Genomic DNA, 14802 nt, shown 5'->3' with positions numbered 1-14802 from the left:
AATCTATGTCAAATAATAATGAAGTAGAAAATCTAGACCTACATCATATGAATATATAAATTGACATTAAGCTTATACATTTTTTTAATGATTAAAACTATATTGTACAGATAGTTAAACAGTTTGATTTTTATATAAATCATACAAAACAAAATGATCTGATTTGATGGATACTAAATTGTTCATGTCTGTTTATCATCTCACACTTGCTCTATACATTTTCAGAAACACACTGAGGTCACCAAGTGCCACATTGCCATGATTGCAGATAATGGGTCATATTAAAAAAAACGCATTGCAGGCATTTTATCTCCAACATACAGCCGAATGAGAAGATCAGCTCGAAGCCCAAAATGCCCCTCTTGCATTTCACCCCAGGACTGCATGCATATCCCTAGTTGAAAGGATAAAAATAGTACAATTTGACTACTAGACACATTTTTCCAAAAGGAACCCTAAGCATACGGTGTGCGTTACACCTTGAAGGGCGAGGGTATATAATGTGGGAGCTAGGGGAGTATTGCTTCATCCAGCCCTACACTGAGATACAGCAGCCTCCTCGCCACTAATCCACTAATCCTCCAAAGGTGAGTTCCCTCAACCGGACTGATGCTCTAATTTAGGCTACAGACCACCAATGGTTTTCAGCATCAGCAACATGCAAAGATTTTTTCTTTACTGCCTCCACGGAATACATTCAATAAAAAATGAAGAGGGAAACGTTTCTATCTGGAGTGCGTTTGGAATTGGAGTTTAAATAAAGCAAAAAAAATTGGACTTAAAGCGCTTCTTACCTGAGAGATGGAGGACTTATGCCATGGTTTTGGCGCACGAGGAATGTCAGTTCGAGGACCACTCTGAATGATACTTACTGTCACTGGCAGACATGTCTTACTCAATGTGTCTTTCTTCACCAATGCTTCTTCTCCATCTAAATTGCCATGGACCTTCATGACAGTGAAAGTCCTATGTGAATCTTTCTGTGTGAATGGTTGAGAGACAGAATAGAAACAGACTCCAGAGCTGGTAGAAATAGATGAAAGAGATGATCTGATAAACAGGTCTAGCAGACCTAAAGGACATGGGTCACAGCATACCACTGTATGGGCTTTGGCCTACTGTAGTTTCTTGCGTTGAGGCACTCTGCCTTTGAGCACAGATGAGCTACGTTTGGAATGTAAACCTGTAGGCTACAGATAACACAGTACTAATGCTATTTATTATCCATTTAAATCCATTAATTCATTAAACAATTAGTAAATTAATGAAAGAACATTTGGGAAAAGGTCAATCTACATAAATATATATATGCCTGAGACAGTTTTCTTGACAATAGATGTGGTTTTCAGAGTCAAAAGGTTAGTGGGCCCAAGTATTTTCTGTTGAATATTCATGTTCATGACTTGAAAATGTCTCTCTCTCTCTTTTTCTCTTCTCTTGCTTTCTCTCTCCCCACTTCTCAGAATCGAAAAAATGGCTTTCAAGGGAATGCTTAAGGACGAGGATATCGCTGCTGCCCTCCAGCATTGCGCAGGTGTGCTATACTTAATTGATTTATGACAATCAATGTCAGTTAAAGTGAAAGGGCCCATATTGACCATGTTTAATCATCCATGAGCAGGCCAGACAGTGATGTTGAAATTACCACGGTGTTTATCCCTCACAGCTGCTGACTCCTTCAACCACAAGGAGTTCTTCGCCAAGGTTGGCCTGGCTGGCAAGTCTACTGAGGATTTGAAGAAAGCCTTCTACTTTGTTGACCAGGACAAGAGTGGCTTCATTGAGGAGGATGAGCTCAAGTAAGTCTCACACTGATCCAGTTGATTCCGTTGTCAAAAGCTAACTTACTGTATTATACAAGGCCACTTATTCCTGAGGAAGGCAGTTAACCCACTGTTTCCCGGGCGCCGAAGACGCAGCCCAGTTGATTAATTTGCCAAAAGCTAACTTACTATACCGTATAAGGCAACTCATTCTGTTGATTCATTTGCCAAAAGCTAACTTACTGTACATGACAACGCAACACCACCCATGAAACTGAAATGAATGCCAGTGCATATCTTCACTATTCCTTGATCTCCCCTCACCAAGTCTCATTTCAATTTGATCGCATAGGGATACTTAAACACACCCTTCAACTCAAATCACATTTCATTGGTAGCGTGCACATATTTTGCAGATGTTACCTCAGCTGCAGTGAAATGCTTATGTTTCTAGCTCCAACAGTGCGATATACCTAACAATACAAAACATTACACACAAAAAACAATAAAAATAAAGAAATTAAGAAATATGGGAATGAGCAATGTCAGAGACTGGAATATATATATATATATATATATATATATATATATATATATATATATATATATATATATATATATATATATATATATATATGTATATGATGGTGTATAAACAGTATGGACAATATATGAATATAAAAGGTGTGTTCAGCAGTAGTTATATAGGATGATCTATGACTACAATACAGGGTATACATATAAAGTGGGTAAAACAGTATGTAAACATGATTAAAGTAACCAGTGATTGATGACTATGTACATAGGGCAGCGGTCTCTAAGGTGCTCCTCTCTCTCCAGGCTGTTCCTCCAGACCTTCTCTGCTGGTGCCAGAGCTCTGACAGATAAAGAGACCAAGGTCTTCCTTGCAGCAGGAGATGCTGATGGTGATGGCATGATTGGAGTTGATGGTAATCAAATCACTTTTACACATTTCTATCAAACAAGCAACTATGTACTTGACCCTATCCAGTTGGCCAAGTAACTGTAACAACAAACAATTTTTAGTAACGTGTAACTAACTACCTTTAAATGCCATGACATGAAGGAAATGAGGATTTTATGAGAATCATTTTTTTCCCAAGTCCTCATCATGACCTGTCTTGCAATAACTGTTGTTGTTTCTTCCTTGTTTCCACAGAGTTCACCACCTTGGTGAAGGTATAAGTCATCTATTATTGGCTCGGTTTTCATAGAACCACAAGTCTGCTGCTGAGGTTGTCCTGGCTTGCTGCCTGTCAAATACTGCATCTTTTTTATATTCATTTTATTTATGAATGTCACCCCACACTCCCAAAGCGTGTTGACTGTTATGTTTTTTAACTGCGTCAGCCGGTGTGCAAAAGTTTACCACCAGACCTTTTGCACTTTTAGAAAATTGAAATAAATGTTCATTTGGATTAACAACGACTTTTGTTTCTAATGGTTTTTCATCTGACATTGAGTGTCACAGTTGAGCAAGTCCTTCGAAGCACTTAAGAAGGAATAAAATGTTAGGCTTATTTAAAATATTGGAGTATACAGGACTGATGCAGCACACACTAGCTACACCGGGATTCCCATCAGCATTCCTCCACAGGGTACTGAGAAGTAACTGTATATAGTGACCTCTGCGATACATCATGTGAACATATCGGTTCACATAAAATTAAAACAGGATCCACCTACTTGCACTGCATCTAGGAGACATATATATGTTCAGCTCTGGCACACCTATAGCTGGTTCAGAAAGACACAGATACTGCCAGGGCCTCTTGGAGACAGCTCTTCAGAGGGCTGGCCAGCTGGAAGATCTCTTGCATATGTTCAGTTAGAGCCAGCACATTGCAAAGGCCCCCAGCCAGCTCTTGGCTAGTGTTTCAGAACTCCCATGTTACACCGTTTTTGTTAATGAGGCACATTTATGAACAAGTTTCTCTCCCTCAGCTATCAGACTGAGAAAATGTCATACTCGGTGACATAGAATAAGGCCATTTCTATTTATGTCGCGAGGGAGGGAAAAGTGAACAAATTGCACTCTGAACTTTTACTTGCAGATATTTGTTTACATGTAGAATGTACAGTAAATGTATTTAATTATTTGTATATGCTATTGATGACAAGGTGGGATTTAGTCCAAGGACCACCTCTAAGTGGAGTTTGGAATGTCAGAATATCAGAATGTCCCACATCAGCTTGGATTCCTTCCTAATTTCAGCTGATAACGGGTTGTCCATTGTTCTGACACATCCATCTAACAACAACACTCATGTTAAATAATGGCAGGAATAGATTTTTAAAAAAGCACATAATCTAAGGGAGAAGATTTAAGGGGGAAACGCTTTAATCTTATTTGTGTCAAGATGGATTCCTCTACCTATCTGTGGGTAAAGGTCAGGGGTTAGGGGTCAAGCCAAACGGCACCTGAGGATCAAGGATGGGGAAAGGAGTGACTGACTGATAAAACGTATTGAATATGCTATTTCTATGTAATTAGCATTTTCCCATGTAATTCTAGACCTGTTGATTTATGTACCATAAAATATAAACTGATGAGGTTGCCATCGCTAAATCTATTTAAATGGCCACTACTACTATGGCCAGTACACACACAAAGGTTTGGATAGTCTCTACACAATCATAGAAAAAGAATGGCAACCAACTGCATTCCATAGTTTATCCAGCTGGCCTTCTCAATCAAAAGTAACAAGTGCCACCTCAACAGTGCCACCTGCCGTAGTATGAAACACATAGCATACATGCCAAATGGCGCCCTATTCTTTCTATAGCGTACTACTTTTTATCAGGGCCCATAGAACTCTGGTCAAAAATAGTACACTACTAATTAGTGCCATTTGGGATGTAGACACATTAACCGTGTCACACACATACTGTATGTATACTCGTATGTGGACTTCTGCATCTGAAATGGCACCATCGAGAGCATTGTTAAAATTGAGTGATGTACGGTACAGTAGCCTAGGTATTGCGTAATGGCTCTCCCCAGATCTAAATGTTTGAATGATGATAGAAGTAGACCTATCACCTTTCACTGTTGTCGTAAATAATAGCATAGCCATACTGAGAAACAGCCTGGAGGGGAGTAGGGGACCTGAAAGGGACCAAAATAACACCAGGCAACCTTCAATTAGACAGAGGTGATGACTGACTCAATCTATCCATTGTGCCAAATACATTCCTACGGGTGTCCCCTCTTCTCTCCCTTGAGCCACTGATTTAAAAAATATGTTTATTTTATTATTATTTTACCTTTACTTTAAACAGGGAGTCCCATTGAGACCAATGTCTCTTTCGCAAGGTAGCCCTGCATACACACAATTTACAAAATATAATATAATACAAATATACAAAATTACAAACTTTCTCAGGAAAAAGAGTCACATTCCTCAGCAGAGAGGTCCCCAATTAACATTTTGAACCTCCCAAATGGCACCAGTACATCCAATTGTAAGGAAAGATGTGAAATATAGATTAATAGTTCCATAAATTATTAGGCCCTAATTAGAATTCAATTAATGTTTTTTTTTGCCAAATGTGCAAATTGTATATGACAGATAAAAGAACCTATACAATTGTATATGACAGATAAAAGAACCTATACAATTGTATATGACAGATAAAAGAACCTATACAATTGTATATGACAGATAAAAGAACCTATACAATTGTATATGACAGATAAAAGAACCTATACAATTGTATATGACAGATAAAAGAACCTATACAATTGTATATGACAGATAAAAGAACCTATACAATTGTATATGACAGATAAAAGAACCTATACAATTGTATATGACATTTTGGGCTAGATTTTGAATTATTTTGTTATTATGTTTCTTGAGCTTTTATTTTTATTTTCACCATATATAATTTCAAGCATGCACTTGCTGATTTACTCAGCTCTAAAGAGCTGTTAAGTTATTGAATGCACTTGTTAAAGTTTCAATGCTGTCATTTCCGTCTCAATATCAAACCATTTATGGGTAGCAATTAAGTACCTTACTGTAATTGTTTTCAATTAAAATGGACAAAAAGAAAGAAAAATAGCTTCTTAGCTAGGAGCAATTTCTCAAGCAGGACTGCTTGGACTGTCTGGGAGAGGTCTGAGTGGGGAGGGGAAAACTGAAAACTAGCTGATATTGGTAGAGAGGTTTGGAACTCTTTCTTATTAGTCTATTAGCTCATTTGTCACCTGGTGATGTCACCAGGCAGCCCAAAACACCATCCCACTAAAACAGGCTGAAATTTCAGGCGTTCTTTTCAAAAAGCTTTTACACTAAAAGGGCATTATCATAATTTTCACAATTTCATAGTATTAGTCCAACCTTATAGTGTGGCAAAATATTTAAAACACAGAGAACTCACGTTTCTGACAGCACAGGTCCTTTAAAACGTCTTCAGGATCGGTGGGTCCCCTGCGGGACGGTTGAGCTAACGTAGGCTAATGCGATTAGCATGAGGTTGTAAGTAACAAGAACATTTCCCAGGACATAGACTTATCTGATACTGGCAGAAAGCTTAAATTATTGTTAATCTAACTGCACTGTCAAATTTACAGTAGCTATTACAGTGAAAGAATACCATGCTATTGTTTGAGGAGAGTGCACAGTTTTGAGGATGAAAAGTTATTAATAAACAAATTAGGCACATTTGGGCAGTCTTGATACAAATATTTTGAACAGTTCATTGATTCAGACTAAAACTTTGCACATACACTGCTACCATCTAGTGGCCAAAATCTAAATTGCACCTGGGCTGGAATAATACATTTCAAAGATGATGGTAACAAAAAAATATTAAAAAGGGTTGTTTTTTTCTTTGTATTATCTTTTACCAGATCGAATGTGTTATATTATCCTACATTCCTTTCACATTTCCACAAACCTAAAAGTGTTTCCTTTCAAATGGTACCAAGAAAATGCATATCCTTGCTTCAGGGCCTGAGCTACAGGCAGTTAGATTTGGGTATGTCATTTTAGGCGAACATTTTCAAAAAGGGGCCACCCTTAAGAGGTTTAAATGGTGTTTAGCTTTTTCAATAACAAAACAAAAAGGCTTTCAATGTTTTTAAATGATTTAACATGAAGACACATCAGCCCTATTATAATTAGTCTTTCAAGTAATTCAAGTGTTTGTTTTCTTCCGCAGCGTAATACAGCACCTTACACCTATGGCCATAAATCATGGGCTCTACTTTTGTTAGACAGATACATGCACAACAACTCATTCCAGACATTTTGCGCGTGCCAATTACGCATTGAGACGGAGCAACTCAGTCGTAAATTAGGCCTATGAACTGTTAAACTTGATAGCTGTTGATGGATTTTGTAAAACAGACCGTAAAACATAAATAAATGCCCAAATAAGTATTTCACTGTTAGTCTACAACTGTTACGACGCATGTGACAAATACAATTTGATTTGAAATCAAAATATTTTTATATATGTATATATATGAAAGTCGAAGCCAACAAAAGATGCAGAAACATCTGCGTATAAAGTCAAGTTTTCAATAACTACAAATCTAATTTACCTAATATTGTCATCAGTATGGATTTTAACACAATATAAATCTGCATCAGCGGCAAATCTATGTCATCAATACCAGCGTATATTATTAGCCCGATTTAATATTAAGCACTTTTGCAAACAAGTACCATTTAAGCATCTTCATGTATGTAGATATAAATAGAAAGGACACTGACTACTGGACACATTTTCAACCAACTGCTTTGCATGCGGTGTCTATTACATTTTGCCTCATATTTCGGGTGAGTAGGGTATATAAGGTCGAGGGCTTGGGCAGGGGGGCTTACACCAGTTGGCAGAATCATCTTTGCGAATCCACTCAAGCGTTAAAGCCAAACCTGAGGTGAGTCTGTTGCAGAGGGATGAATCTTCGTCTTGTCAGGTCGACAACATCTTGCATGTATCTTCAACCCTTCGGCTTTACTACACCTTGCTATGGAACGGAACATGATGGAAGCATCTCAATTAAAGAAACGCAGGACACGTTTTTTTTGCCTTTGGAATAATCAAGGAACCAAATGGAATGACTAGGCTACATCATTGGGATGATATATCACTCACTGCCTGCAAATCCAGGTTTTGGAATAGAGGACTGTCCATCCTGATGCTCTCTGTTGTGTGAACCTATCCTAACCAAAATATCAAAAACTAAGTAAAATAACTAACATTAACCAAAAGAACCAAAACTAACCAAAAGAACCAAAACTAACCAAAAGATCCAAAACTATCCAAAAGATCCAAAACTAACTAAAACTAATCAAAAGAACCAAAACTAACCAAAAGATCCAAAACTATCCAAAAGATCCAAAACTAACTAAAACTAATCAAAAGAACCAAAACTAACCAAAATAACCAACTCTAACTAAAAGATCCAAAACTACCCAAAATAACCAAAAATAACTCAAATAACTAAAACTAAACAAAATAATATAACTTGTTTTTCAGATGTTAATAACAGCACAATAACTATGTTAACTACAACAACTATGTTATTACCATTTATATTATTAGGAAATGCAATGGTTTAATATAGGGTGGTTCAATCTTCCAAATATCCAACTCTGATAAAGGACAGAGACTCAGCATAATGAAATCAGTCTTTGCGGTTGCTGTACAGAAGCAGGTGATGAACAGAAAAACATTTGCTTCGCTGTAACTGATCTTCTCTGCTGTTTCCCCAGCTAACCATGTCCTTCGCCGGTCTTAACGATGCTGATGTTGCTGCAGCCCTTGCTGCTTGCACAGGTAAACCTCTTGTAGATGCCTCAGTTCATTTTCTACTCTCTCTCCCTATTGTAGGATCTCTGTGTTTGTGGGCAAGATTGTATATAGCAGGCTTCTTTCATTTTTGTGGTCGTTGAGGAGAGAGATGAGAGGGATATAGCACAGAAAAGAGTGGCTAGACCGGAATATTGAACCGTTGCCTCCAGTCTGGGGGCAGCAGGTCAACCACTAGACTAGCCATGGGCAAGTGGGCACAGCCCTGGCACAGCAGTATTGTTAAGTATATTTGTAACTGTGAAATCCTCTGACAGCATTTTAATGGATAACTGATCTCCCCACAGCTGCTGACTCCTTCAACCACAAGGCTTTCTTCGCCAAGGTTGGCCTGGCCGGCAAGTCCAACGATGATGTAAAGAAGGCCTTCTACGTCATTGACCAGGACAAGAGTGGCTTCATTGAGGAGGATGAGCTCAAGTAAGGACCCCTCTGATATTACACTCATCATATAACACCTTTGATCATGTTTCTTAAAATTAATGTTCCCTTTATAGGGCTTTACTGATTGTTAAGTGTGGGGGCAAAAAAAGGACGTCACTTTAAACCTACCCCTCTGTAGGGAACGGGGTTCCTATTTCTGTCTCAGCAAAATAGAGTCCCCTCCCCCAAAATATGAGTAGAGCAGGAAAGCATCAGCATAGTCTGTGGTTACAGTCTTTGCTTATTGCCTGTTTGTTCTGTATCCATCCAGGCTGTTCCTGCAGAACTTCTCTGCCTCTGCCAGAGCTCTGACTGACGCTGAGACCAAGGCTTTCCTGGCTGACGGGGACAAAGATGGTGATGGCATGATTGGAGTTGATGGTGAGGATTATTCCTTTTTGGAATTTGGGAATGTTATTTCAAGTCTTCGCAATCTCAGTTGAAATTGAAAATTATTGAACCATTCATATTATTAATACAAAAAAATGGTGTGTTCACTTTTGCAGAGTTCGCTGCCATGATCAAGGGATAAATGAAGACCTGACCAACACCTCTTGATCTGAAGGAACAACTTGACCCAAGACATCCCCCTTTTCATCTTAACACTTTTATACACGTGACTGTTACTGTGTCTGAAATGACACCCTTTCCCAGGCATAGTGCAATACCTTTTCCCAGAGCTGATGGGCAAAAGTAGTGCACTATATTGGGAACAGGGGGTCATATCAGACACAGCCTGTGACTGTCTACCCATAGTGCATCTTTCTGTCCACTATGAATGTAAATGTAGCGTGGCTGTGTCTCTCCCCTGTCCTCATTCATTTGAGTTTTGCTTTAGTGTCCAATCAATGATGCACTTTTTGGGAAATGGACGTCAGACGATATATAGAAAAGAATAAACGTTCTTTTTCAATATGGTGTCTCATCTTTTCTTTACAGTTTGCTTTCATGTTCAGTGCCACTCCACATGAGAGTATCTATTTAGACTAGAGGGGAATTTTGTCATCACCTGACCCACTTGAATAATCCAGCACAGTTCGGGTCAGTAGGATGGTGCGAAGAGGGTATATTGTTAAGCATCCTCTTACATGATAAATAGCAGCTATTTATCATCAAACATATCAACACATAGTAACTAAGATGAGGAGATGAGAGATCAATGGTTGTCCATTGATTTTCTTTTGAGAACTGGAACAGTCATGTGTCATATAGTAACTAACATTAAGTGGTTACACCTCCAGCCATGTATATTCCTGAGTCACTAAGACAGAATAGATCTTCCTTGTAACCTAGTGGTTAACCTGGTCAAAGGTTCCTGATAGCCGATTCAAATTTTACAGCGGCACCTGTGCACATACCCCACCGTCCTTCGATCCACTGCTGCCATTCATGAGTTTTGGCAAGATACATTTTTTTCCCCCTCCTCTTGTTCATCAGTAATAATTCCATGGCAGTTGTAATCAGTTGCCAGCCTGGCTGACACGACCCAAGTGACCACACAGGAAGAGCTGTGACTTACTCGTCTGGACAGGAGGCTGTTTATTAATGCAATATTCACTCAGAAATTGAGCAAAAGCATTGATTAGTTCTCTCAAATGTATTTTTCTTCTGGTGTGTTTGAGACCTCTTGTTGTTTGGATTTGAAAATCCAACAGTAGTAATGGAAGGGGGCGGCACTCTGGGGGTGGGTGGGGCTGTGCCTGTGGCTGTTTGAGTGTGAAAGCCCAGAGGAGAACCAACCTGTAAAAGCCCCCTTAATTATCAGTGTATCGTACTGACAACTGAAGTCAGGAGGACTTTGAGTTAGGTGTCAGCCAGACTAACCAGTTGACAACTGAAGTCAGGAGGACTTTGAGTTAGGTGTCAGCCAGACTAACCAGTTGACAACTGAAGTCAGGAGGACTTTGAGTTAGGTGTCAGCCAGACTAACCAGTTGACAACTGAAGTCAGGAGGACTTTGAGTTAGGTGTCAGCCAGACTAACCAGTTGCAGGAGAAAGATTAAATCCAATGTCCATAAACTAAGCCAATCTCCTCGAGAGGTAAATTCTTACCTAGTCAAAAGTTCCTGATAGCCACTCTACAGGTGGGATTGCAAATGAAATGTCCATAAACGCATGTAAAACATAACTTTCCAGACGCTATCTTTGCCCATTTATTACCAGCAAAGTTTTTTTTTAAACCGTCTGCAACAATTTCATACAGACAGATGTAATTACTAGGCTCTCCATACATGTGCCAAAGACGGTGGATTATAAAGATGATGCAAAAAGGACTTTTACCATTGAAGAAAATGGTCACAGTTCTGGTCTATTTCTTCCATGCACTAACCAGAAAAACTGCCTAAGGAATGTAACACTTTTTCTACTTTGCCTGTGCCATAGACATAGTCAGAGGATGCAACATTGTGGTCGTGTTCCCCCAGCTCTAACGTTGCATGCATCAACCAATGGTTGTGTGCAACGTCATCGGCTGTGCCATCGGGATTGCTATAACATATGATGTGTTTAGCTGATATATAAAATACCTATCCAGGTGTTGCAAGATCTGGCATTCGTCAGCAACCTTTGGGCAGTGGAACATGTTCTATATCTGTCCCGTTATGGCGTCTGTGAGAGCATGGGCAGCGCTATTAGGACCATCTCCATTTTGAAACAGTCAATTATCTTTTTCTACTACTTCTATGTTGGTAAACAAACTGAAAGGGTATATACTGCCACCTGGAGGGTGTTTTTGGAACAGTTATAAAGCCAAGGTTGCAGTTATGGACTGTTTGCTCACGAGTGTAATTCATTGGCTGATTTCTCCTGGTGAACTGAATGGCATTATATGATCCTTCTTTAACCCATAAGAAGTCCCATCCAGTTGAGTACTTCAAAATGGTAAAAGTCCTCAATGGTGCTGCCCCTGCTAAAATGGGCTTTTGGGCACTTGAGTCCTCTATCTATCTCTATGGCCTGTGCATCCATACTTATTTGTCACCTGTGTGCCTATAGGGTTCACATGACCAGTGAACAATAACATGTGCCTTCTAGTGTAGGCCTACAAGGCTAAAGACAGACAAACTATAGACAACACAACACAACAAACACATTAGTAGGCCAAAATTGCCCCGAAATATTCAAATGAGTCATGGCCCATTATTCACCGTTATATTAAATATCAATAAGGGATGAGTCTGATTTCTATTCAATTTCTAAAGCCCACATTGATTCCAGTTTGATTCAGGCGCCATTGTTGAGGCCTCTGCAGTAGCAGAAAAAAAACACTAGGTAGTGTCCAAGTCAGACGATCTGAAGCCAGAGGCGCTGTCTAGCATTGAATGAAGCTGTCTTTTTGTGAGTTTCACAAACCTGTTATGCAGTCTAGTTTCCATGACATAGCTGTGTAATTGGTTTTTGGCCTTTACATACGTATTTTCACTTATCATCAGGATTCCCATCATGTAACAAGATCTGTCAATCAAGAGACAAATGGTTGGTAAAAGATTGGACTGGGTTTGGGGTTGAGTATAATGGAGAGTAATAATTCCCTTGGTCCTCATTATATATGTATCTTCCCTCCACCTTCATTTTCTCCTGACTAAATCAAGTCATGAGAGATACTGCTGCTGCGTCTGATGTTTTGAGAGCCTCCACTGCTATGTTACACATCCCTCACCGCAGCCAAGCTGGTTGTTATAGCGACCAGGTGGAATCACCAGCACAGTGCAGGTTGAGTGAATTTATCTTCACGAGGAAGAATACTGTGTGTGGGCTATTCACCTTTACAGTGAAATTGAACACTGTTTGGTACCCTGAGAGTTTAACAAGGCCACACAGTAAAGAGATGCAGTGCATAGCGCAAACATTTCATACTGTTTTATTCAAACCATTTCCTGCATGTTCATAAACTAAAATCACCTTTTGAAATAAGCAAGTCTAAAACAGTAAAATAATGTGTACAGTAGCCTTAAATCACTTGCACTAGGTACTGAGCTTATACACTACTAAATATACACTACATGGATATACACTACATGGCCATGCACTGTGGCTCTGTGCAAGCCAGTCAAGTTCTTCCACACTGATCTCAACAAACCATTTTTGTATGGATCTCACTTTGTGCATGGGGGCATTGTCATGCTGAAACAGGAAATGGCCTTCCCCAAACTCTTTTTCAACAAAGTTGGCAGCACAGAGTCATCTAGAATGTCATTGTATGCTTCAGCGTTAAGATTTCCCTTCACTGGAACTAAGGGGCCTAGCCCGAACCATGAAAAACTGCCCCAGACCATTATTACTCATCCACCAAACTTTACAGTTGGCACTGTGCATTTGGGCAGCTAGCGTTCTCCTGGCATCTGCCAAACCCAGATTTGTCCGTCGGACTGCCAGATGGTGAAGCGGGATTCACCACTCCAGAGAACGCGTTTCCACTGCTCCAGAGTCCAATGGCGGCTAGCTTTTGTCACGCCCTGGTCTTAGTATTCTGTCTTCTCTTTATTATTTTGGTTAGGCCAGGGTGTGACATGGGTGAATTATGTGTTTGTCTTGTCTAGGGGTTTTGTAGATTGATGGGGTTGTGTTTAGTATAGTAGTCTAGGTAAGTCTATGGTTGCCTAGAGTGGTTCTCAATCAGAGGCAGGTGGTTATCGTTGTCTCTGATTGGGAACCATATTTAGGCAGCCATATTCTTTAGGTCTCTTGTGGGTGATTGTTTCCTGTCTTTGTTGCACCAGATAGGGCTGTTTCGGTTTTTTCACGTTTCTTGTTTTGTATATTGTTCTATTTTCATCTTTCATTAAAAAGATGTATAAAGATAACCACGCTGCATTTTGGTCCGCCTCTCTTTGACCAGAAGAAAACCGTTACAGAATCACCCACCACAACAGGACCAAGCGGCGTGGTGACAAGCAGCAAGAGCAGGAGAAGCAGCCAGCATCACAAGACTCATGGACTTGGGAGGACGATTTGGACGGAAAAGGACCCTGGGCAGAGCCAGGGAAATATCGCCGCCCCAAAGCAGAGCTGGAGGCAGCGAAAGCAGAGAGGCGGCATTACGAGGAGCAGGAGAGGCAGCGACGTCAGAGCCGCCTGTCAGCATCGAGCCGCCAGAGCCGCCTGTCATTATGGAGCCGCCAGAGCAGCCAGTCAGCATGGAGCCGCCAGAGCCGCCAGTCAGCATGGAGCCGCCAGAGCCGCCAGTCAGCCAGGATCCGCCAGAGCCGCCAGTCAGCCAGGATCCGCCAGAGCCGCCAGAGCCAGGATCCGCCAGAGCCACGCTGCATTTTGGTCCGCCTCTCTTTCACCACAAGAAAACCGTTACAGCTTTACACCACTCCAGCCAATGATTGGCATTGCATATGGTGATTTTAGGCTTGTGTGCGGCAGCTCGGCCATAGAAACCAATTTCATTAATCTCCTGACGAATAGTTATTGTGCTGAAGTTCCCTCCATAGGCAGTTTGGAACTCAGTAGTGAGTGTTGCAACCGAGGACAGACGATTTTTGTGTGTTACTCCTAGAAATTTCCACTACACAATAACAGCACTTAACCGGGGCAGCTCTAGCAGGGAAGAAATTTGATGAACTGACTTGCTGGAAAGGTGGCATCCTATGACCAGGCCATTCTAATGCCAAAGTTTGTCTATGGAGATTGCATGACTGTTTGCTCGATTTTATACACCTGTCAGCATGGTGTGGCTGAAATAGCTGAATCCACACATTTTTAAGGCGTGTTCACATACTTTTGTATATAGTGTATCAGATAAGCTGGCCCCATCTGCTA

The 14802-nt window shown here is 40.3% G+C and overlaps 2 protein-coding genes across 3 annotated transcripts; both read left to right on the top strand.

The window, feature by feature from the left end:
* Nucleotides 1–371: 371 nt before the first annotated feature.
* LOC149974339 (parvalbumin-2-like) lies at nucleotides 372–3212 on the top strand. The gene is made up of 5 exons (XM_090212125.1): nucleotides 372–587; nucleotides 1464–1534; nucleotides 1667–1799; nucleotides 2604–2713; nucleotides 2944–3212. The coding sequence occupies exons 2-5, from the start codon at nucleotides 1474–1476 to the stop codon at nucleotides 2967–2969; spliced, it is 330 nt and encodes a 109-aa protein (XP_090068251.1). The 5' UTR covers nucleotides 372–587; nucleotides 1464–1473; the 3' UTR covers nucleotides 2970–3212.
* A 4382-nt stretch (nucleotides 3213–7594) lies between these two features.
* Nucleotides 7595–9948, top strand: pvalb2 (parvalbumin 2). Of its 2 annotated transcripts, XM_090211861.1 has the most exons (5): nucleotides 7595–7677; nucleotides 8516–8579; nucleotides 8900–9032; nucleotides 9307–9416; nucleotides 9542–9948. In XM_090211861.1, exons 2-5 carry the CDS (start codon nucleotides 8522–8524, stop codon nucleotides 9565–9567), a joined length of 327 nt encoding a protein of 108 aa, XP_090067987.1. In that variant the 5' UTR covers nucleotides 7595–7677; nucleotides 8516–8521; the 3' UTR covers nucleotides 9568–9948.
* The last annotated feature ends 4854 nt before the right edge of the window (nucleotides 9949–14802 follow it).

Source organism: Oncorhynchus mykiss, chromosome 20 (genome assembly GCF_057628025.1).
Source record: "Oncorhynchus mykiss isolate SJ-2025 chromosome 20, ASM5762802v1, whole genome shotgun sequence".
Lineage (NCBI taxonomy): Eukaryota > Metazoa > Chordata > Actinopteri > Salmoniformes > Salmonidae > Oncorhynchus > Oncorhynchus mykiss.
Note: the sequence above shows the minus strand (reverse complement) of the source record. Positions and strands in the feature narration are given on the sequence as shown.

What these genes read in the sequence shown, in the direction of transcription:
- LOC149974339 (XM_090212125.1), top strand. Translation starts at nt 1,474, where the DNA reads ATGGCTTTCAAGGGAATGCTTAAGGACGAGGATATCGCTGCTGCCCTC. An exon ending in TGCCCTCCAGCATTGCGCAG is followed by an intron (nt 1,535 to 1,666) that starts GTGTGCTATACT and finishes TATCCCTCACAG; the next exon opens with CTGCTGACTCCTTCAACCAC. An exon ending in TGGCATGATTGGAGTTGATG is followed by an intron (nt 2,714 to 2,943) that starts GTAATCAAATCA and finishes TTGTTTCCACAG; the next exon opens with AGTTCACCACCTTGGTGAAG.
- pvalb2 (XM_090211861.1), top strand. Translation starts at nt 8,522, where the DNA reads ATGTCCTTCGCCGGTCTTAACGATGCTGATGTTGCTGCAGCCCTTGCT. An exon ending in AGCCCTTGCTGCTTGCACAG is followed by an intron (nt 8,580 to 8,899) that starts GTAAACCTCTTG and finishes ATCTCCCCACAG; the next exon opens with CTGCTGACTCCTTCAACCAC. An exon ending in TGGCATGATTGGAGTTGATG is followed by an intron (nt 9,417 to 9,541) that starts GTGAGGATTATT and finishes TCACTTTTGCAG; the next exon opens with AGTTCGCTGCCATGATCAAG.